Source organism: Branchiostoma belcheri, unplaced genomic scaffold (genome assembly GCF_001625305.1).
Source record: "Branchiostoma belcheri isolate BF01 breed outbred unplaced genomic scaffold, Haploidv18h27 scaffold133, whole genome shotgun sequence".
Lineage (NCBI taxonomy): Eukaryota > Metazoa > Chordata > Leptocardii > Amphioxiformes > Branchiostomatidae > Branchiostoma > Branchiostoma belcheri.
The window spans coordinates 371,345-396,082 of record NW_017802747.1 but is presented as its reverse complement, the minus strand read 5'-3'; the positions used below and the strand labels follow the sequence as shown (position 1 = coordinate 396,082).

General features: G+C 40.5%; 1 protein-coding gene across 1 annotated transcript in view; it reads right to left on the bottom strand.

The window, feature by feature from the left end:
• The window catches only part of LOC109464149, a 33,636-nt gene that overhangs the window by 1,851 nt on the left and 7,047 nt on the right, over window positions 1–24,738 (bottom strand). Inside the window, exons 9-28 of the mRNA XM_019761087.1 lie at window positions 24,012–24,116; window positions 23,084–23,191; window positions 20,912–21,007; window positions 20,371–20,457; window positions 20,065–20,077; window positions 19,365–19,631; window positions 18,936–19,051; window positions 18,330–18,461; window positions 18,113–18,191; window positions 15,822–17,612; window positions 15,367–15,617; window positions 15,059–15,132; window positions 13,966–14,207; window positions 12,857–13,024; window positions 12,414–12,517; window positions 11,732–11,805; window positions 10,593–10,861; window positions 10,081–10,331; window positions 9,531–9,674; window positions 326–500 (exon numbers count right to left, since the gene is read on the bottom strand). Coding sequence (XP_019616646.1) covers window positions 326–500; window positions 9,531–9,674; window positions 10,081–10,331; window positions 10,593–10,861; window positions 11,732–11,805; window positions 12,414–12,517; window positions 12,857–13,024; window positions 13,966–14,207; window positions 15,059–15,132; window positions 15,367–15,617; window positions 15,822–17,612; window positions 18,113–18,191; window positions 18,330–18,461; window positions 18,936–19,051; window positions 19,365–19,631; window positions 20,065–20,077; window positions 20,371–20,457; window positions 20,912–21,007; window positions 23,084–23,191; window positions 24,012–24,116 — 4,546 coding nt within the window. The remainder of the gene's footprint in view (window positions 1–325; window positions 501–9,530; window positions 9,675–10,080; window positions 10,332–10,592; window positions 10,862–11,731; window positions 11,806–12,413; window positions 12,518–12,856; window positions 13,025–13,965; window positions 14,208–15,058; window positions 15,133–15,366; window positions 15,618–15,821; window positions 17,613–18,112; window positions 18,192–18,329; window positions 18,462–18,935; window positions 19,052–19,364; window positions 19,632–20,064; window positions 20,078–20,370; window positions 20,458–20,911; window positions 21,008–23,083; window positions 23,192–24,011; window positions 24,117–24,738) is intronic.

Genomic DNA, 24,738 nt, shown 5'->3' with positions numbered 1-24,738 from the left:
CATAAGAAAGCGAAATTGTTGATTGATCAATTGTTTAATTGATTTAGAAGTATGATTGAAAACGTTATTCTTTTCTTTTGAAAAGTTAGCAATTAAGACAATTCTCAGTTGTTTATCTTTATTTTCGCTTTGTATAAATTTTTACGTAAAAAAAAACTCAGTAACTAACGTATACCCATGTGCGTCTTTTATATTACATTCTGATTATCCCAGTCAAATTTGGGTGGTTTTGTAACTACTCACAACCAGAGGCTTATTTTTCCAAGCTTCTGATATGATAAAATTATTTGAGTACATAATAAATCTAGTAATATAAACCACGTACCTATGAACTTAGTCATCTGGCAGACATCATCATTGTCATCATCAGACCCCTTAGCTCGAAGCTGTACGTCCAGTTTTACGTCGACGTCGTCACTGCTTCTCTGAATCGTGAGTTCAAACGTCTGTGGATATGTACTGTCGTCCAATGTGTCTTCGTATGGAATGCCTTTTGGTGGCTGAAAAATAAAGTGTAAAGACAGCTTTAACTTTTCCTTTTACCCTCACCCGTATATCTCACCAGACCGATTTGTTTTATTTCAAAAAGGTTTTATGTAGTCCTTATGCCGATTGTGTCACTACGTTTGGTCACAGCGCTGTATTAAGCGACGGTCACAACTCGCCGTACGTGCTTCTGCGTGCTGTCTACGTGCAAAAACGTGGGCAAACGTACGGCATCCGTGCGTGGTGAGTACCGCCTCCGTACGGAATCCTACGGATTTGGGAGCACGCAGACACGCCGTAGAACCTTAAGTGCATGTAATACTTTTTCTACGTGCGGTCTGCGGATTTACCACACGTGCGTGCGAGTACGTGCGACGCGCGTGCCCCGTACAGCCTATGAGCGTGCAACGTACGGACTCCGTGAGTCTAACTTCACTATTCTCACGTGCAATTGCTGTACGGACAGCGCACGAAGCACGCCAGTGCCACGCACGGTGCTTGCGTCATCCAAGCTTACTCCTCACTTCCCAGTTGACCTGCTCAATGACCACGCAGAACACACGTGCACCATACTAGGTGCTCCGCACGTGCAACGCACGCGCAACGCACCTTATTTCTACAGTATATAAAGACGACTTGACGGGCGACTGCCAACTCGTCTCCAAGATGCCCAGGAAGGCTCAGAAGAAGTCTACCAGACAAGATCCAAAGAAACGGGCCGCGGAAGACACCAGGGCGGCTAGTGATGATGAAGTTAACAGGAGGTGCACGCACTTACAACGTGCGAGTGAGTAAGGAAATCGTGCGCACGCCGCACGTGTAGGTACGGCCTGTACGCGGCAACGTGGCAATCGCACAGAGATCGTACGTTGTAAGCACGTACAACTCACTTACCACTTGCGCAACGTACGATGCACGCAACCGCTGACGGTCAGGCGTGTCGTGCAGACCACGTACGTACACCTTGCGAGTGACGTACTCCCTCGGCCGGCCACCCTACGTTTGCAGAAAAAACGTAGCAGACGTAGCCACGACAAAAACGTACGGACAAAAAGCACGCACGGCGAGTTGTGACCGAGGCTTTAAAGAAGGTTAGCTGTACCTCAGGCATTACCTGGCGATGTATTCGGTATTCATTAAAATGTAAACGTAATTATACATGGTACTACTAACAGGCGACACTATAATTCCGGACAGACACTCTAATTCCGGACTACCTCTCACTTTTCAAGCATAGTTTGTCCTGGACAATTGACATTCCATATTGTGATGTAGAAGATGACAACAACTATGTAGATAACAGTGATAGTTCCCTAGGGATCAGGTTTTTTCTGCAGATTTCTGCAGAAATCTGCAGAATTCTGCGCAGAATTCTGCACCCCGCGCAGATTTCTGCGCAGAATTCTGCGCTGGGTGCAGAAATCTGTGCAGATTTCTGTGCAGAAATCTGCTTTTTTAAAGATTTCGTACCATACTGTCCTACAAAATGTATCATTATGGTGATAGGTGGTAGATTTACTACCCTACAAATGCTACTATCAGTTTACGTGTATTTTGGGCATAACTTGTCGGAAATGCATTGGCTTTTGCCCAGTGGCAGTGCCTACAATTTGGCATGGGGATAGCTTTGCACTGTACATTGTTATGTATGCTGTTCTTTTCTTTTTGTTTCTTAAAAAAATTGAGATCTTTAAATTAATTTATGAAGTAAAACAATTCTCCACAAAGTGATGATGATGAGCTATACACATTACAGACAAGGACATGCAACGTAACAGACGTTTCGTTTGAGCTATACAGGCAAGCATAAGACCAGATCCAGTAAGTGTAACCAGCTAGCCTGAGTGTCAGCCTTTTTATCTTTCGTCTACTCCCCACTTTGCTACATGTAGAGTGTGGGGAGCGTACGAACGCTAGAAAGGCTGACACTCGGGCTAGTAACCAGCAGTATCAGTTGAATGAACCATATTAGGGAAATTTCATTGACACATGGGGCAAAGATTTCTGCAGAAATCTGCAGAATTCTGCAGAAATCTGCAGAATTCTGCACAGATTTCTGCGCAGAAATCTAAATTTTAAAAAAGATTTCATACAATACTGTGAAATTGTCCCACAAAATGTATCATTATGGTGATAATAGCCTGTGTATACAAGCTCTCGGCCGGAGGTTAATGGGGGGCGGCAACCTAGGGCGGCGGCCGCCAGGAGCGCGATTTAGTCAGGCTATGGTGATAAGTGATAGATTCACTGCCCTAAATGCTACTATCACTAGTATCAGCTTATTTTTGTTAAAAATGTCAGAAATGCATTTTGCTTTTGTCCTACTTTATGACAGCCCAATACCCTGCATGGCATGGGGATAGCTTTGCATAAATATTATGCTAAGATTTTGCTTTCCAAGTTCTTTATTCAAATCTAAGACTTGCAAATGGTTTTATATGGCTTACTTTGGGTTAAAATAGTAGAAAATCTATATTATTGGCTTCTGTGCCTCTATATTACAATGTACAGTCGAATGACAACACAGACTTACCAGGCTGATTCCAGGGGATAGCATGTAAACTGCAATTTTCCATCATTCCTCATGGGTTACCTCACAGTTTGGACTACTTGAGTCTGAAGTTTCAGCCTCAGACAACCAGAATCCTAACTACTGGGCCAGCTCTCAAACACACGTAGACACATGTTGAATGTTTGTGTCTTTACATTGTAGAAAAAGCAATCTTGCTTTCAATTATTGACATGTTTATCTACTTAATTTCTCCATAGTTACATATTCTGTAACAACTGTGCAATTCTTCTACATGTGTTTTTTTGCTTGCGAGTCAGTAAAAATTTTAGGAGGCAAAATTTGTGGACCCTGACAAGTTCATACAACCTTATTTTGAAGTGGAGAGATGATCAGACAGGCATGCTGAATGAACATGTAGTCTCCATGGTCAGACATGTTAACTGTATGTTGTGCCCATGACCATGACATGCACACCCTCAAATTGTGCTTTTCTCTGACACCAGTAGGTTACATGTATACTCTAAAAGAAAGACACCTTTTCACAGGAGATCATTCCAAAGCCAGTAGGGGCCAAGAGAGGCCTGGCTGAGGAGGGCCAAGGCAGGATAAACTAATACTGTAACAGGAAATCAAGTACATGTGTGAGGGCCTGCATGGGGGTGTAGTGATTACGAATTATGCAATTTTTCTCCGCTGACTACGAATTACGTCAAAGTTTCAGAGCTGATTATGACTTTACACTTTGCAGCTAGTGTACTATTAAGAATTATATTTTTGGGGAGGCTGCCTACGGATTAGGGGAACTAAAAGGCCTGATTACACCTTACAATAAAGGGCATGCAGGCCCTCATGTAATACATTTGTAGGTCATCTCTTGGACCATCCAACTGAGGAAAAACGATTAGTCTGCCAGTATCAGTGTCACCTTCCTCAGATCCTGTTCATAACATTGAATACTCATTGCTCATCGAAGCTTTCTGGAACTGCACATAACAAAAATACATGTGTGAAGAGTAAAAACTTTGCGCAAGGTGGCTGGCTAGCTTATTAAGGTCTCATTCCGGTATTCTTCCGCGTGGGTACTCTAAAGTAGATCGTACTAAAAATTAAATGCGTGTATGGATGTGTGTTTATATCCGCCAGAAATTGCATTTTAGCTAAGTCAGTTGGCGTAAACCGCTTGTGATATGAGAGGTTGTTTGTATGTGCTAAAATTAGTGGGTAAGTGTTGACATCCGCGCGACAGGTCGGATGTTTACACGCTGTTGTGATGGGTAATGCGGTCAGGAGGTAGCAGCGCTGGAGGACCTCTGGCGGAGAGTGGCCAAGTGCAGTTTATAATTAAATAAAAAGAGATTGTTGGGTTAGATCTGGTTTGGAATTTTTTGACGTAATGTAGGGCCATTGTGCTCAAAATTGATTGGATAGACTAGATGGCTGTCATTCAAATTATAGGGTTTTGGCCTATGTAAAGTTACGTATTTTGCCATAGGCGGCCATAGTTAACAAAAACTCAAGAATGAGACCTTAATAATAGCTTAGCAAAGCTTCAGAATCTGTAACATCCAAACTGTGCACACAACTGTGACCTGAAGGTCTGACCTCTAGCTCCCCCTGTCCCAGTGAGGGGGTAACCAGGAGGTCAATAGAGGAGGCAGATGTTTTTTCAGGGATGAAGTTACATCTTGTTTGATCCCATATTTGGGTCTCTGAGTCTGAGAATCCAGTTCAAATCATCCTTACTAATTAATGATGTCAAACCTGGAACCTATGTGTACCTCACAAGTTACAAATCTATTGACAAAAGGATAATCAATGCAAAACTCCTACAGGAGTAGCACTTCTACCAGGTCTGTTGAGCTGGACTGGGGAAAATATTAGAGCCCTGAAGACAGCCTGCCCTAACCACCATTAGACTCAGGTTACCAGAGATGTCATGTTGTATAAAGATGTACATGTAGATGTACTTTCCATCATGCTCTCATTATAACAGGTTTTTGTCTGACCAAGATATAAACCCCAGCAAAGTCCACATCAGGACTTCCCCTAACAACTTTGAACAAGGAGAGCAAAATATAGGGGAGGATTTCAGTGTTGTATTTCAAACCCTGATCTGCAGAGCAGGGTCAATCAGTGTAGATCCCAGGGGGAGAAAAAACAGGCCTGGCTGGGTCATCTGCTCTGCCAGAATGGATCACAGCAACACTGTAGGTCTTGCTTCAGTGTCTCGCCTATTCAATGTACAAGGCTCGATGCTAGGTGCATGTGCACCTTGGAGCTATGCACCCGATTTATTTATGTGGGTGCACTCAGGTATTATCTGCACTCAAATATTTTCTCTTAATGTACATATATAGTAGTAACAACATAAATAATTCAATCATCGTTAGGCCACACCGATTTAATTTTATGGATGACATCCTCTGAAGACCCCCACACTAGTGCGCGCGGGCGAATAAAAAAAAATTCCGGCCAAAAATAAAAATGCTACTAAACCATGTAGGAATACAAAGCTGGTAGTACTGTATTGTGAATTCGTGGCAGTTCGTAGCGACGTATACGACAAGCCGGCAAATGCTGGCTTTTTTGCGGAATTTATTAATTGGTACTGTCCGTATGTACTGAGTTCTTGAGTCGTGGAGCCTCCGTGGACGTGATCTTTTTTTTTCTTTCTTTTAGGGCGACAGGCGAAAATCAATGCGCGCGCGGATGTCATCCGTAAAATTAATGGCCTTACAGTACTTTTCTTGAAATGAAACATAAATTATTATTATAATAGTTTTTGGAGACATTCTACTTATTTCATCTTACAGTGTATATGGTGCACCTAAAATATTTTTGTTCACCCAATTTTTTAGGTTGGGTGCACCAGTGTCTATTCCCAAAAATTAATTTCAAGCCCTGATGTAATATTATGCCCTTGTTATAACAGCAGATTTTTCTATTGTACACAGTTAAACTTGCATCCGATCATGTGTGAACATTACTTGACAAGACAATTATTCACTCCTCTCCCTTGTTTTTTTTCATAATTTCCAGAGGAAAAGCCCAGTTCACCGTCTTTAAGTGCTACTTTATTCTTTGGGTATTTAGTTTGATCTGGTTGGGAAATGTCTGGCTAACCCAATGTAGCTTTTGTGTCTCAAGTGAAGAAACTTACAAAGACTAGATACTAAGTTGTGAGAAAAAGAGAATTATCCACAAAATTTACCTTCAGGTCATCACCCCCTCCCCCAAGAAATATGTCCCCCCCCTCCCCTACCCTCTCTAGATCTACTTGGCTACTCTACATGTACTTGACCTGGCTTGTCAAGGAAAACATAAGGGCCTCGTATGTACGTAAATGCTCATATACATTATGTGGATCCTGTGCAAAACTGGTCAATATTCAGAGCAATCTGACTACGCACTCTCTTGTTGTGCTTCCAAGGGCTCTTTTTATGTAACTGAAAATCAGAGGGACCACGTGGGGATTTGATTTAATTCCTAACTCTTCATTTCAGTAGCATACATGTACATGACATGTATGTTAGCCTAAACCAGAAGTACATGTATGGCAATGTCAAGTAAGGTTGCAATGACTGTTGTCATGCATCTGAGACCAGATATCATTTAATAAACTTGAGTATAGAATTAGCTTTCTTGAGATTACTTTACATGCATGTATGTACACTACAGACATAACTCATAACTGCAATCAATTCTTGCAAAAGACCTGAAAAATATAAGTATTCCCCTGCAACAAGATACTGTCATGAACAGAACTTGGAAGGTACAAGACAGGAAAATGGATACTCTTGACCCTTCGGTGACCAGTCAATGGAATGTCAAATTCCCCTTGTGGTTTACTGATGCTGGTTAGTCTGGCCTGAGACAGCCTAGCTGGTTACAGGACCTGGTCTTATGCTTTCCTGCATAGCTCAAACAAAACGTCAGTTACATGTACAATTGTATGTCCTAGCCTGGTATCTTCAAATCTGTCATGTGCATATCTCATCATCACTTTGTGGAGCATTTTTTTACTTCAAAAATTACCTTACAGATCTCAAGCAGAACAAATGGAAATACATCCAGTTAGCTAACAACTGGCGAAGAAAATTTACCTACAGGGAAAAAGGTTGGGTTACACAGGCTAAAGGTTGTTCTCCTGAGACTATAGCTATAGAGGTCTCCTCTGTGGCTAGATAAATAAGCTATGAAACATGTGGTAGTGATTACAGTTTGGTGGTCAGGAGGGGCTCTCTGGACCAGTACCCTTGCTGTGAAGAATTACATTAAAAGCCCTGAATTTGTTTGGATAAGTGTGGAGGCGGGGCATAGAAAATTGTTAAACAAACCCAGTAGCACCGCAAGCTACCTTGTACCTTGGTGATAAGTTCTTCCAATGGCAGTTGTCCAGGGCTTGAACACAGTCTCACAGTACATGTAGCAATTCAACTACTAAAATCATGTCCCAAGTTCTAACAAGGCTTTATTCTTCTTTCTTTCCTCTTGACTTAATAGTGACAAATCAATTGTAGATAATCAGAGTCTGCTGTTCAGGACAGGTATCCTCTAACTTGTATTGACCCACAAAAAGTCCTGACCTACAGCCATCAGCTGAGATAGTTGGACGAGAAAAAGCAAGAAAGATGAGGATGGAGAATGGTGCAGCAGCTGAACCATTACACAGCCCCCAAATCCCGAGGACATCCAGTCCGGGAGTCTTGCAAAACTTCAAAGTGGGATAGGAGAGACATTTGTAACCAAGGGCTGAAACTTGATTTCAGGGTGTGATCGAGCCATGATATAGTGGCACAGAAGCTATGTCCATAAGATATGTTTTGTACTATATTTTACCCAAAATAAGGTAAATATTAGAAGTTGCTAGGACTAAATCAAAAGGTAAAAAGCAAAGTATGGTACAAAGCTATCTCAATGCCAAATTGCAGGGCATTGGGTTGTCATGGAGTGGAACAAAAGCCAATAATAGGCATTTCCGACATTTTTTTACCCAAAATAAGCTAGTACATTGTAGTAACATCAGTAGGAACAAATGATACATTTTGTGGGACAATTTCACAGTAGTGTATGAAATCTTTTTGAAAATTTAGATTTCTGCGCAGAAATCTGTGCAGAATTCTGCAGATTTCTGCAGAATTCTGCAGATTTCTGCAGAAATCTTCGCCGGAATTCAATGGAATTTCCCTAATATGGTTCATTCAACTGATACTGCTGGTTACTAACCCGAGTGTCAGCCTTTCTAGCTTTTGTCCGCTCCCCACACTCTACAGGTAATATAGTTGGGAGTAGAAGAAAGATAAAAAGGCTGACACTCAGGCTAGCTGGTTACACTTACTTTCTTTTTCAAGAAACGAAAAGAAAAGAACAGCATACATAACAATGTACAGTGCATTTAGCTATCCCCATGCCAAATTGTAGGGCACTGGGCAAAAGCCAATGCATTTACGACAAGTTATGCCCAAAATACACGTAACCTGATAGTAGCATTTGTAGGGTAGTAAATCTATCACCATAATGATACATTTTGTAGGGCAGTATGGTATGAAATCTTTAAAAAAGCAGAATTCTGCGCAGAAATCTGCGCGGGGTGCAGAATTCTGCGCAGAATTCTGCAGATTTCTGCAGAAAAAACCTGATCCCTAGGGAACTATCACTGTTATGTAGCTAGTGGGGAGTAGACAAAAGATAAAAAGGCTGACACTCAGGCTAGCTGGTTACACTTACTGGATCTGGTCTTATGCTTGCCTGTATAGCTCAAATGAAACGTCTGTTACGTTGCATGTCCTTGTCTGTAATGTGTATAGCTGACATCATCATCACTTTGTGGAGAATTGTTTTACTTCATAAATTAATTTAAAGATCTCAATTTTTTTAAGAAACTAAAAAGAAAAGAAAAGAACAGCATACATAACAATGTACAGTGCAAAGCTATCCCCATGCCAAATTGTAGGACACTGGGCAAAAGCCAATGCATTTCCGACAAGTTATGCCCAAAATACACGTAAACTGATAGTAGCATTTGTAGGGTAGTAAATCTACCACCTATCACCATAATGATACATTTTGTAGGACAGTATGGTACAGAATCTTTAAAAAAGCAGATTTCTGCGCAGAAATCTGCACAGATTTCTGCACCCAGCGCAGAATTCTGCGCAGAAATCTGCGCGGGGTGCAGAATTCTGCGCAGAATTCTGCAGAAATCTGCAGAAAAAACCTGATCCCTAGGGAACTATCACTGTTATCTACATAGTTGTTGTCATCTTCTACATCACAATATGGAATGTCAATTGTCCAGGACAAACTATGCTTGAAAAGTGAGAGGTAGTCCGGAATTAGAGTGTCTGTCCGGAATTATAGTGTCGCCTGTTTACTATGGATGCTTGTGTATACTACCCCGGGCATGGAGGTTGTTTCAGTTAGTCAGCTTCTTAACTTTGTTAGTGAACATACAAAGAAATTCTTAAATAGCAAAATATTGTATCTATAGGCGTATACACAGGCAATGTTGCATAAAATAATGAGGGCATACCATCGGGTTGTGAATCGGCAATGTACCATTCTCCACCGCTACATGCAAGCAGTAGGTTTGGCCAGACACCAACACACAGGCCCTGCTGTCTAACAGGGAAAATGGATGCTCCCCACATAAGTCCTTTATGGCATCTTGTAGAGTCTGTAAGGATGCATTAATCCATTGCGGCATTGTTGAAATATAAGGGACATGCATATTTGATAATAAATTCATGCTTTCTATGGTGCAACAGATACAACTATTTTTGTGTGTGTTAATTTATAAAATTATTACATCTTTATAACTATTTTATTAATCTTTCGATTTCGACTGTTCAAGGTGTTTACGACAGCTGGTGTAATTTCACAGCAGATCCTAAAGTTACAAGGCAGTATCAGTTTGATTGAAAGTCACTGAACCGTTGTGTAAATGGTTACTCCTTGTACATGGTTACTCCTTGATAAAATGGTCAAACAATGATGATGATGGTAGAATAGATACTACCTAGCCACTCTAGGATTTGCTTGGTGACTAAGCTACCCAACACCTACGGTCGAGAATACCTTACCTTTATAACACCCTTGGTGTTGGAGACGATGAAAACCTTCATATCTACACGGTTACTTGTCCACGGTGATCTAAACATAGCGAAAAGACATTTCCTTGGAAAGGTTCTTCCGAGTAGCTTGGCGATTACACTCCACACCAAGCTTCCCTTCCGATGACGAAAGATGAGATGTGTAGGTGTGATCACCGCCGGGAGCAGCTCTTCCTTCTTGTCAGTCACATGGACAACTTTTGCCTCTTCTTCTGTTATCTCTGATAGGATCAAGGAAAAAAACACGAACATTTTGCCATTTAATTCTAATGCATCGGTATCCTAAAAGAGCTGAAAAACACGTTGCAACAAATATGGTTCAATTTCGAAAGCTTGCAATGAAAAATAAAAAAAGAGAAGCACACATAACATTCTCCTCAGTGATTGCACCAACTATGATTATGGTTGACCCACTACAGGCAGAGTTGGATAAGCTTCAAAAATATTACTTTACATTACAAAAACGGCCCTAAATTACTCACTCATCACGTCATCTTTTGATAGATGGAGGATGTGCGGTAGCAGGATTTCTACAGGCATGTCCTCTGGAACGTCACAGTGGATGGAAAACGTGGGGCCCACAGGAACGAAGTCGTCTTGATGTTCCCATTGGTCAAGCATATACCTTGTCTCATATGTCATCGTCATAGACCAGGATCCGTTCCATGAAGTGACGATCCCGATGCCTGTCTCCTTGCAGATGTACTTACCGTATCCGGTTAACTCACGTCCGGTTGGAAGCGTCATCCGGCTAGTTGGCAACAGTAATGTATGATTAATATAATTAATTACTATTTGACAAGTAATGTAGGTCTTAAGGCCCCCATTCCACTTGACGGCGCTCTCGCAGCGCTGTTTCTACGATCTGAAATTGGCCAGAGCGCGGAGGGAGCGCCATTGTCGCCAAAGTAGCCGAAATGCAGCGTGCTGAGAGCGCCATAAGCCGGTTTAATCCGGTTAATGTCATTGCCGTGACAGCGAAGATCCAACGATATATGAGCTCAGAGCAAAATCATATTTCTATTCGTAATTACACTCTTAATTTACATAATTTATATATGATACAATATGTTCAAGAATCACGTAAATAACAATAACAGACACGAAACGTATGAAAGTAATCCGTTTGGTCGTCCATAGAAGTTAGTGGCATCAGTGAATTTTTGGTCGCACCAAGAGCGCAGAAATTCGCCGGATTCTACTATAGCACGTTTTTCGTTCTTCCTAAGCCCTGGTGAATTTTAGGTCGCGGAGAGAGGGCCGTCGAGTACAATGGGCGTATTACTAATACCATGGAGCCAAAGCGGTAATTAAAACCACATAACGTTACATACTCAACGGGAGTGGTTACGTGTTTGGCAATATCGAGACTGATTGATTCGGACCCTATTATGTATATACAATAAAATGGAATATGAGTCAAAATTTCAAATAAATACATAAACACAATACTTTAATTGCTAAATACTTTAACGCACAGAATATGTAAACCCAAATTTAAACGTACACAAAAACGCGTGTTGGCTTTTGTTCTTGAGATGTTTAAGTTTCAATTTGTGTAATAGATGTGTACATGAATGGTCTACAGAAAAAATGGCCAATGTCATTCCTTAAAACTTACAATTTTGTGACACCATCTTCATCAGTGGACACGTCAGGCTGTATTTCTATCTTTTCCATTGAAGAAACTTTCTCCTATAAAGGGGTCAAATGTTTAGGTCACGTAAACGAGCATTGACATGCAAACCTTGCAGTCAATTTAGAAACATTGGGAAAATATCTAAAGACTTTATATAGAAATTTGATAAAACCGCATGAATTTAAAACCAGCTTCATCGAAAATAGGGTATTTTTTTTTATTCAAAAGCACAGTTATGAAAACAAATTAAGGACATGGACTAAGTGACTGCGAACTCAAGTTAGGTTCAACTTATATTTTCGCAGCCACTTTTACAATGGAAAAAGGGCGTTTACAAGACACTTGAAAAACTAAGGATAGCATGAGTCAAACCTCCTATCCCAGAAGAGAAGGAAAGCATAGCAGGGCACATACAACTAAAAGTGTTTTGTTTCTATTGGACTGCTCTATATACACATATCAGTCTGTTTTGGCTAGCTTTCAAACATGCTTGGACACGTTATTAATTTAAAGACACTTTCTGACAATGCTAAACAATTTTTAGTTCTTCGCGGCAGTTTGGTTTGTTCGAATGGCATTAACTGTGAAATTATGTTAGCAGCGCAAAACTACATCACAGAAACAAAAAATGCATTTCAAAACATAAGAATGAGAGACAACTTACCTGAAACATCCTGCGCACAACAAGTGATTGATCATTCCACCCCATGCTGGCCAGCATCTTTTCCACATCCTTCAGGTCGTGCGAAGGGCCATAAGTCCCGCGTTCTTTAAATTATTAAAAATATTACATAAAAATGCTGTAGCTAGTTATTTTTGCTTTTGCTAAAATGCGCAACCTTTAACTTGAGAGAGGCTAAATAAAAGTTCTTAACGGTACCTTGGCGGCTCCACATGTCTTACTGGACGACAGCGTTTGCGAGATGTCCGACAGCCTGAGGAACGAATCCCCTCTTCTATGTATTTCACGCTTTAATTTACATGCATTAATAATTGGCGACAGGTCCATCAGAAAAAAAGAAGTGTCCTGAATGAATTAAAAATGCACACTATTGATCGTGCACGTTGGTAACGTTAAAATGTTGAAATTGAGACATGCACACACACCGATCTTAAGACCTTCGCAGATCATGTGTAGTTCTCCAACAGGACCAACACGGGCATCTTTAGTGAGATGAGCGGTGATACGGTCGCCCTTAACTCGACTTTCAAACAGGACTTCGTCTCGAAATGCGTCCTTGTCGTAGTCCATACAAAGCAGCTTTACATCGGGATCTGATGAAATAAGTAGGACTATTAATGTTAATAAATATGATATATCCTTTTCAGATCTGGCTTTTTAGTCATGCTGGGACGTGGTGTTTTTTGGCTAAGGCCACAACAAGTAATTTCATACATGACATCAAAGCGCGCATCAATTTTAGCCGATTTTCAAGACAAAGAAAGACATTTTGATGCACCCTGGCACTTTTGATCGATTGCTTACGTCACGTATCAGTAAAGCCTCGTGTGGATAATGTCACGTGTTTGTAAACCGTAACTCTCGCGAGATCACTTCGTGAAGGGATTGGTCGTTTGTTATCCTGATGATGGCGACAGTGGTCGTTAGAAATCTGATCTCTTTTTAAAATGTGTGTTGAAATAAAGTTCAACGTTTTACTATGATTACTGCCAACATAGATGAACGTTCATGATAATTCGGAAGTAAATAATTGCACAATTCTTGTTTAACAACTTGAAGGTTTATGATGTTAAAATTTGAAAAGGTAGTAATCTTGGGGTTATTTTGCCAGCCTTGTTTATTTTCGTCCTATCGCATTAAATTTTGAGTCTGCCAAAGAAGTCATCCATACGATATACTTGCTGTAAACCGTAAAGATGTTTTTTTTTCCACTCCGGTACAACAGAGGTAAAATGACGTCATAAATTATCAATGTTAGAAAAGACGTTAAATTTAATATCAAAAACTGAAAACTTTGATTTTCAAACGAAAAAATTACTGAATTAAAAAAAACGTTGCCATGGCAACATCTTTCAACTTATCTAATTGATATGAAATTATTGCCACATACATCTTAGGAAAGGTCACAAGATTTTATGGTTATAGCGTAAACCATGTAGGCGTTATAAGAGATAAAAGTTTCACGCAAAACAACGCTAGTTTATTCTGATTGGTAAGAAAATGAATAATGATATTGTAAATGCAAGAGACTTACCCAGTGGAATTCCAAGTCTGCTACCTGTCACACTTACAATAAGAGGCAGGTCGATCTCCACAGGCTCCTTAGCATCATCACAGCGGAACTGGAAGCGGAATTGCGGCCCCATCGGAACGCAGTCCAAACCGTGAGTCCACGGTTCCCCAGACCACAGCACACTAGTCACGTAGAGTGGATAGGGGGTGATGACTCGCAGATCGGCGCCTTTACAGAAGAACTTACCCTCATGGGGCAGCGACCTGAAAAAAACAAGAATATTGATATTGTCAAATCTATTAAGAAGAGTTGGGTTGGTTCTGATCGCGATCGCAGATCTAATTCATTTAGCAGGTCTTTGGTAGAATTAACGTCGTTAATTAAATTTTAAATTACTGCAATGGCAGGTGTGATTAAATAGAAAGCAAGCATCATCATCCGCAAACAATATTATCAAGGTTCCGGGTCGAAGTTTACATCAGACTAGATATCCAAATTGCATTGTGCGCAGTAAATCGACGGACCTGCGAGGTTGTCACGCTAGGTTTGGCTCCCCATAGCTCGGCTATCGATGTAGATTTTCAAATAGGTTTTGAGCTGATAAAAAAACCTTTGGATTGTAGTGTTTTTCGGCGTGGTTAAGTTGGGCGGCCAGCGAAGCGTTTTTGGTATTAGTAAAGGATGATGCGGTTTGCAGCCTGATGATCCAAACATCTGTGTTCTAAGTGGAATTTTAAGGCATTCGCATCACCGACTTATCGCCGCAACAATCTATATTTTGTTTCCGTTTTTCAGAGACAAGAAGTATATAAGCAGCATATAAGCCGTTAGCCTGGGAAAATTTGTTTTCCCAAGCAAGTCCGTTGAAAAAACTGCAAAAAAAACTATATTTTTCGTATTCAAAATTTACGTTTAACTACAGTTTCTACCCAAATTATAGAGTCGACGGACAATAACCAAAATTCTATCGGAAGCCGACTAGAAACCTCCGTTGACTGATATAATAAGGTTTCCCGGCGTACTTTTCTCGGCGGAGTTGTAGCCCTTCGGTCTGAGGGTGTCCGCGCGCCGGATCCAAAATCGTGAAAAAAAATCCGGTCAGAAACTTACTTACCACTTTTGGCATTCTTTGCCGTCCGATGTCTTTTCAGGGTTTACAGTGATTAAAGGCAATCTGTGACGATAGTCCTGAGTGAGTAAGAGAAGCACAATTAAAGTCATTAAAACAGCCAAGAGTTGTTTTAGTCTCTTAACGGCACGTTTTACTTTTAACTTTGAGAAAAAATACTATAATAATTGCTATACAAAATGAAATGCTTTCTGACTGACAACTGTACTCTGTGCTTGCTTTCTAGAAAATTATTAATACAGAAACCTATTATTTATATAGAAACCTATTGATTAATATAGAAATCTAGAAACCTTAAGGACGGCTTGAACATCCAGAGCAAGGTCATGTTTCCTCATCACGTCCAGAGCCCGTATTAGCTGAGGGAGGTAGTGCAAAGGTCCATGCCCAGATTTGTCTCGCCACAGTTGCAGCGCTCGGAATACCCGCTGAGTGACGCCGCTCAGACCTGTAACCTCTATGTCCAGTCTTTTCAGCTGAAGTTCTGTGGCCAGACGTGTCCAGTTTTCACCGAGTTTCGAACTCAGGTCGTAAAGGCTACTGTCTGAGAGGAGGAATGCAGGTTTTTTGCAGGGTCATAACTGAAACTAATTCTAAACCAACGAAAAAGTATTATAATATATGGCCGAATCCAAATACTGCATCTGCGTTGGCTTCTATAGTTTAGAATTGTGTTTTGAACCAGATTATTATCTTGAAAGAAGTCATCATCATATTATGTTATAATGACAATATACAATACCCTTACCTATGATGTACTTATTCGCCTTATCCGCACTGGGTACACCACGTTGCTGTATTGGTTCTTGCCATTGTCCAAGGAAGATCTTATCCAGGTCCTCTCCAGTATGCTTGTGTAGAGCCTCCAAAGGGATTGATGCTACCTTCTTGTCTCCAGTGACAGTCACACGATCTTCACTTATTCTGGTTCTGTATTCCTCTAAACATGGCTTGATCTTTTTGACGAGATCCTTTATCCTTCTCCATGCTTGCTTTCCCTCTGTACGAAGGTAAATCTCGTCCACTTGCTGATGGTCCATCTTGCTGGTGTCTGTTTGCCCTTTCTGTAGCGTCTTCTTCTCATCGAGCACACGTCGGTACATGACGTCCATATTACCAACATTGTTTATAACCGCATTTCTCTTCACCAGCCGTCGTCCCCCCTCGCTCATCTGTACTATGCGGCATGCAAGGGACTCTCCTAACCCAATAGGGTGCTCGCTGTTAACATCCAGGGACTTCATCGTTACCTTGATTTCCTTCTCACCTTCTTCAAGAACTTCATGCCAACGCGCAGCAACCTCTTCTTCCTCGGCATTCGGCACATTAGCCATCATGGTAACAGTTCTGTTGAAGCAGAGGCCAAAGTGTTTCATCAGTGGCAGAAGAAGGCGGAAGGATTCTGCTTGCTCAGGTAGGACTGCATCGACAAACTCGTCGCTCAAAACGCCCTCATCAAGAAACTGTGTTCTTTCCACGGTTAACAGTTTCTCTGCCTTTTGTATATGCTCGGCCATGTCATGTCGAAAGAGCTGCTTGAAAAGCTTTAGGATGATGTCCGGGTCCGGAAACACTTTGTCCTCCATACCCTGGATGTGTCGGTAGAAGAGGATCTCGCCAGTCACATGGAGATACTCCAGGGCATTCAGAACATCATCGCTCTTCATTCCTACAGCCTCTCCTAGTTGCTTACACTCCTCAAGGTTTAGGTAGGTTTTGGATGTTTCCTGGTGTATGATATTTTCAAAGTTGGACCAAGCCTGTTCCTTCCCCACGCCAGTGTAAGAATCAGTAAGGCGCTCTTGCACGATATGAGCCATCTTGCGTCTGAGGACATCTATGCCCTCGTTCCTCTTACTGCTCACTGGCACGATGTGGACGTCAATGAGGTCTTCCGAGCGGCCATCTAGTAGTTTTTGTAGTGACAGCTTCTTGCGCAGTATTTCTTCACGTGACAGGCCTACAAAGTGATCATCTGCCGGCTGAATCCCTTGTTCCCTGTTGTCAAGCGTTTCCTGGCATCTGCTGATCTCCGTCTGGAGTGACTGCCTGACTGCGGTCTCGGCAAACTTGATATCTCGCCGCAACAAAGCTTTTTTTTTTGTGACATCACCCTCATCGGTTTTCGTCCCCACGACAATCAGGGCTGGTTTTGTGACGTGAGAAGAGATGGACGTCATCCACTTGCCGACACGCTCTTGAAGCTCTCCTGACTTATAGTCTGGCAGGTCGACGCAGAGCAGATATAGCCCGAGATGTGTCAGGAAGAAGCGGTGTGTGTAGTGGTATACGTTATGGCCACCAAAGTCATAGATTTTGTACTCAATGCCATGTTTCTCATCAATGTATGACAAGATGTCCACCCCTATTGTTCTGTCTGACTCCTCCACTAGATGGGCTTGTCCAAGGATCATGGTCAGGCAGAGACTTGTCTTTCCACATCCGGTTTCTCCAAGGAGAATCAATTTGATTCTTTGCTTTGTACGGGAAAGGTATCGCCCGAGTTGCCATTGGGTGGGTGACAAGGCTTTTGTCTTCTCTACAAATAAATGGCGTGGTTATCTTATCAGTAACATAAAATAGATATTTCTGTCTTCTTTTCAATTTTCGTTCTTAAAATGCTGTAAATAGATGTAAATAGACGTAAATAAATGCTGTGGATTCCAAGTCTCATGAGAGAAAGGAAGTGTTCTCTTTTTCTGAATTTAAAAATTAATTGAATTGGCAACTTGACAAGGTGGTCATCATTCCTATTCTACTAAGTGTCCACCGAAGCAGACAATGCAGACTGGATTATAAATAGTTCAATTCCTTGGTAATCTGTGTTTAAATTTCTTAAATTCTGTTAATTTTGTATCAATAAAAATCTTTTAGAACGTCTGCTCTCGAGACTGCCTTTAACGTACACCAAATAGCATGGTGCTACATGACGTTATGTATTTAGGGAAATGTTAAACCTAATCCAATTTTGACATTTGTTATTAGGGCGTTTCTATTCCTATTTATTTTCTTGCACAATTTCAAATGATATGCAAATACCTTTAGAAATTAAGCCTTTAACCGTTCCACGTATGTGGGGCTTAGCCGAAACGACTGTGTCCTCGCTATCAGCTGTCTTCTGCAAAAAAGCAATAATGGTAATACCGAGGTTGGTAATACAGAGGTTAAGTGAATTGCAAAATAAAAAAATTCACCTGCAAAATAACATTTTTCTGTCAAATAAGAGTAGCAATAAAATCGTAGAAACGATGCTCACCCATTCAAGGGATCTTATCTCTTTCGACAGGAATGCCTGTCCACCCTCCACCAATGACTGCAAGAGGTCCTCATAGTCTTCAGGTGCTTTGATACAGTCTACCAATGCGTTTACTAGATCTGGCATTGGTGTCTGAAGTGATACAAAAAGTATGATGATGATTATTATGATGATGATACAAACGTAAAACTACATCAAACCTGACACATGGCTCATCTAGCATCACCTAAAGCGTATCTGCTGTTTAAGCTAAAATTAGCAACGCCAAATTGCGCATTATTAGATTTAATCATATTTCTCTGAGGACTTTGTTTTTATATATTTTGTATTCAAATTTCTGGTTTGCTATTTCAAGCCAAGTGGCTCAATTTAATTGAATTGTTAACATCATTTCTCATACTTAGGTCCTTAGTTGGTCTTAAAGGAAATCATTGTACGTTGAAAGATCCATGTTACAAGTTGAATGTTTTCAAAATGCCTAAACATGCCTGGAAAATCGAATAATCTAGTCTTCCATATCTGTTTCTTATACGGTTCGATGCGATATGAATATGCCATTTAAGTTCAAAATAGATTTTGTATAGCGTTACAAAAAAGAGAACGCACATGTTTTGATGATAAACCTCTGTTCTCCATGAAATGAGTGACAGTGTCTCTGTCCAGGTTGTCAACTAGGAAATCTGCAGTCAGGACCAATGCCGCTTGTCCCCTGACTACAGCATCTAGTGTAATCAGAAGTAAGTATTAACCATGAAAAAAAAAACATTTGTAACAAAAGTTGCCATTGTCACCAATGATTTGGAACCGTTAATTACACGTTTAAAAGCATATAACTCTGTAAAAAATGAGTAACTACTAATCCTAATATTTTCAATGGCTGTTAGAAATAACGTCAAAAATCATTTCCAAAATGTTCCACTGGTCCACAACAGTCACAACGTAATACTAGTAAATTGATATACAGACAGTAAATAGTAACTTATAGCCACTACACTGGAATGATATATATATTGATGTTTAAGCAATAATAATTACCAAGTCGTGTCTGAAGAGTACATGTTACGTCCTGCAGCTCCATGCCCAATAATGCTGCCTTCACGACCTGTAGCTTCAAGATGCCCTCGTCTTCTTCTATCTGTTGCCACTGTTCCAACATGTTCCTGCAGGAAGCCTGGTCGCCATCGCTACGTAAGCTGGCAGCAAATCCATCGATGTCGTCTGCAGAGAAGCCCAGCCGGCCAGCCAGGTCTCTCCATTTCGAACCCACTCTTTCTGCGATGAAGGGGATGTAAGGAGTGACGTCTGAAACGGAAGCGAAAAGGGCCAATTAAAGCATAGAAGATTATGGGATCGCACTGGGTTAGAGAAAGTGGATAATTTTGTTTTCCTCTTATTCTTTCGATTGGTAATTCTTTTTACAACTTTTAAGAATGTATCAAAAGTAAATCATCTCCAGACCAAGTTGGCCATGCTGTTCCTGCGTATATGAGTCATACTAAGTCTTATAACCAATTTGATAAAAGTCTGATGTACTGATGAGATGCTGCAAATAGCCACATTTAGAAAATACTGTAATGCGAAATAATCATGCCTAAGAGGAAATGAGAGTTCTTAAGAGGACCATCAGACTATGCATTTTGTACATTTAAATTGATGCAAGAATGTCAACTTTTAACCCAATAAAAGATACCTCTCCTTTCATACTTAAATGATTGATACGCTTTCCACTGTATACCACATTCCTTACCCTGCAAAACAAACAAAACAACAACAATCGCGTATTAGAAGCTTCTCTCACATATCCCCTTACAATATGAATTGCAAAGGCATGTAAAAACGAGAAAATTAGTCTAAGCCAGTTTCATTCCATTTGAATAGAAACAAGTGTCAAAGATATTTAAAGAAATTCTTCTTCTTTTACCGATAAAGGACATGCAGTTAAGACATTAATTTTGATAAGAGAAAATAAAATAAATTTCTAATATATGGCTGATGGATAGACGTATAAATTATAAAACTAACAATTTTCCAATCAGCTTACTTTGTACGCTTTGAAAACATTCAGGACAGCAGTCCTCTGCTGGCTCCCATATAGCAGACCAGACAACTCCGCTGCCATTTGGCCATCCTAAGAATATAAAAAAAATATTCAATACAAACAATAAGGAGAAATAACTACAGAATCAAACAGTTTTTTATGCAAAAGATGACAAAAATGACCTTTACTTTCTTGTCCAAACTTCAACCTCCCTACCAATAATTATTAGGATATATATTAGCCACGTCCCGAGGAACTTTTTAAGTCGCCGACCCCAATTTATATTGCATGAAAGTGATTATTTTCTTCCATAGTCGAACGTAATAACTAAGTTATTCCCATTACTTAAGAGCTCAAATTAAGAGAAAAAATCGATATAAACAGTTAACATCAAACCGAACAGGCGCCAACAATCAGAAATGGAAGAAATATGGCGTTAATGCACTACGTCATATACCAATACAAGGTGTCGACCTCGGGGTCTTGTGAAAACAATATATTGAGAGTTGTAAAACCTGGAACATTAATCAAAAAGCACACTTACATTGTTCTTGATGCTACTGTCAGCCCCAGTTTTCAATAGTTCAGATACATACTGGGGACGTCCAGTTGTAACGGCAACATGGAGAGCGGTGTTGCCCTGAAGGAAAATTAAGCTTTTTGTGAGTCTCGCGACAATAGATATACTTTACTTTTCACATTTTCCTTTTTTTATTTATTCACTTCATGGTTCACCAGAAAACAAGGGTCATGAAAGCCACTAAAAATGTTTTCGCTAACTGTGCGGCCAGTCAGGACAAATGTTTGTTGACCTTAGGCTTGAAAAAGTTAAGGTTATACCCATATTTTCCATAGTGTTCTAGGAAAGAAGCTTTCAGCTTGGAACTTCCTCCTAAGAGGTGGCAAATGGAGGAATAAAGGGTGATTTGCTTCAGTGGAAGTGGCAAGACGTGTCCGCGATGAGAATATTCGAGGTGGAGGCACTAGTGAGTGAAAAAAAATCGGCCCAAAATCCGAGGTCATGATCAGATGAAAGGTTCGTTATGCCGCTTGGTTAAACCTACAATGTCCCAATTAATGCCCTTAGGGTGCAGTCAACAGATGGTGAACTTTTGAACTGTCTCCTAGGTCGTTATAGTGACAAAAAGGGATGTCTGTTAAGGATTTGAGCCCGGAAACCGCAACCCAAATCCTATACACATGATATACTATACGTAATATTCCACTAAATATTTGAGTTAATTGTTGGAGTAGGGCCTTCTACTTACATTGTTGTCCTGTACCTCAAGATCCGTCCAGGCTGTGATCAAAACCTTTACAGTGTCTGTTTGGAAATTCCGGAGTGCCTCGTGGAGCGGCGTTCGCCCCTGGATAATAAATTTATACGAACAATTAGGTAGTTGTATCATCTACAAGATTAAGCAGTGTTTACACAGAACACTCCTTGACTTCACTTCAGAAGGAAGAGGTGTAGGTCCAAGTGACGCTCTTTACCCCTGACGTAAAGCCAAATCGAAAGAAACTACATCGAAAGCAGTATTTTTTAAATGACTGTTACGTTAGCCTTGAGCTGTTGGGCATCGATGTCTATCATGTGTGGTGAAACGTATTGTATTCTCTGATGTTTTCTTCTTGTCCTTCTCCTCCTCCTGCTCCTGCCATTTCGATAAATGGATTCAATCTCTTAATTTTTTTGGCGAAATTACATGGAATTTGGCGTCATTATTGGCGTGATTTATTGCCTTAAAATTTTGTGTAAAAAAATCGAAGTTGGGATGAAATTTAAAGGAAAATAGCCGGAATGTACCTAATGGTCAGTTGGTCCGTAGACCATAAATAGTTTCTTTAACCAAGACATTGTATTTTAGATCTCTGTATATTGTGCTCTCCCTGAATTAAGCATTGAATGAAAATACAAAAATAAATGATCTGATGAGATGGTCCCCCATCTTTCATTTTGACCAATGACGTCATCAAATTAGTATAAATCATGCATCATTATTGATAAGAATTACATGAAATTATATATTATTGATATAAGAAAGCATGTGTAAATAAACATAAAAGCCTGAAAATGTCATTGTTCAAGTCGAAATTACTGATTTTTGCAAAACCAAGCCTGTCAGAAACCCGTTACCATGGCAACGCGACAAATTTTAGATTTATCTCACTGCTATAAAATTGTTGGCAGCAACATTTTAGGATAATTCTTTAAGTTTGGTTGCCCTAGCCTACGCCGTTCGGATGTTATTCGACATCAAAGTTGGTGCGGGCCCTTTTAGCCTCCACCCCGAGTCTAGATAGGGTTAACACATGCACATAGCCATACCATATTAACAGTATTACTGATTGCACTGCATTCAAGTGTTTTGGGGTTGGTGTGTCCATCTTCCCTGCTCAATCATTGAAAATGAAGGGCATAAACGCTATTTTTTATCTTGAAAATCAACAGTTTGCATTATGCAAATGAAAATCCTAAACAATAATAATACCTATCTTTTGTATTCTTAGTTATATGTGACTTCATTCTATAGTAATTTCCATGGCATGTAGTAAAATCTGGTGAAGCCATGCTGCATTTGTTCCAAAGCAAAGTCGACCTTTCTAGCTATACACTAATTCAATATAAATGTGCTGTGAAACATAATGATATCAGTTGTTATTTAAATCACATAAAACATTAAAAACTAATTCGATAAATAATGAATCTACTTACTTCGTTGTTCTGTGCATTACGGTCTGCCCCTGCTGTGAGTAAAACTTGGACAGTTTCTGTGTGACCATTGGTGGATGCCCAGTGGAGCGCTGTGTTTCCGTTTTTATACTAGTATAGAAAAAATACATCGTCTCTTGAACATTCCATTTCACTGAGAAAGTCAACATCTTGTGCACATTGAAAGTTTGTTCTATAGAAATAGTATAGAGTAAGGCAAATATTTACCTCCATGACATGTCATGGAGGTTATATTTTCAGTATCGTTTGTCTCTGTCATTCTTTCTGTCATTCTGTTCGCAAACAAGATAACTCAAGAACGGCTGGATGGATTGGTTTCAAACTTGGTGGGTTGGAAGGGTGTGGCAAAAACAAGAATTAATGAAATTTTGGGTCCCCAATAGTGGCTTCCCTTGGTACTGCAGCGCAACTTCCGGCTTTAATATCTCGTGATCTGGACATACTAAGGTCATGAAAATTTAATGATAGGTAACTCTTGTCCTCAACAAGAAGTCACGTGAGGTTGGGCACCCTAGGAGCTTGATCTGGAACTGCAAGATGGTTTCTTTAAAAAAATCGTCGAGAGAGGATAACTGAACAACCGTCTAATGGATCGTCATGATGTTTGGTAAGTAGGAAGCATAATTGATACTTGACATAACTAAACTACAATTGTACAAATTAGGATCTAATTTTCAAAATTAATGAGGAAATTTTATAAATCGGCTGTATTACATATTAGGGCTATAAAACACTTTAGGCATTAGTAATTGAGAATAACAAGATCATTGGCAGATATTGATTATGTTATTAAGACCTGATTTGCATAATCAATGAATAATTGGTACAATTTTATGGTGGTAACAGCATGGAATTTAATTTGTTAAGGTTTATTTGTGCATGTTTATTATTATACAGCGTGTATACTCACTATCTCACAATCGTCCCGTGCGTCGAGAGTTGCCCCGGCTGTAAGCAGAACTTGCACAATTTCCGGATGACCTTCCATGGCTGCACAATGGAGTGGCGTGCGTCCCTGTATACGATGTGTAATGGGGGCCCCCAAGGGGGGGTCCCAACAACGCTCTACGCTAAATTTTGAGAGCCGGCTACGTATTACGCTGAATTCCGGACGCCTCTCTACGCTCTACGCTAAATTCGAAAGATCCCGAACGCTCTATGCAGAACTCAATCACCTAGCAACTGCATGTTTGCGTGAAAACCTTTTGATTTATCACATGTAGAGGTGACATAACTTGAATTAAAAGTAAACCGGCGGTCACTTCCTTATACATTGAAAGTATAGAATACAAAACGGGGTATTCAGTATTACCGCAGGTACGAACTTGACCGCAAGTCGATCGCCCGAAGATCGGAGGGCGATCCGTGAATGGAGGTAACATGGCCGTAGCCAGGATTTTGAAGGGGGGGGGACCAACGAGCGCCGGAGGCGCGAGGCGAGCGCCGAAGCCGCGAGGTTCCTAGGGGGGTCCGGGGGCATGCTCCCCCTGGAAATTTTGAAAAATGAACCTTCTGAAATGGCATTTCCTGCGTTTTTAGAGGGTTTCAAAGAAAAAATCAGAGATAACCTTTTCAATGACAAAGTGAGCCGTTTTCCTACGACGGATTCCAGCCTTGCTGGTGACACGAATCAGTCC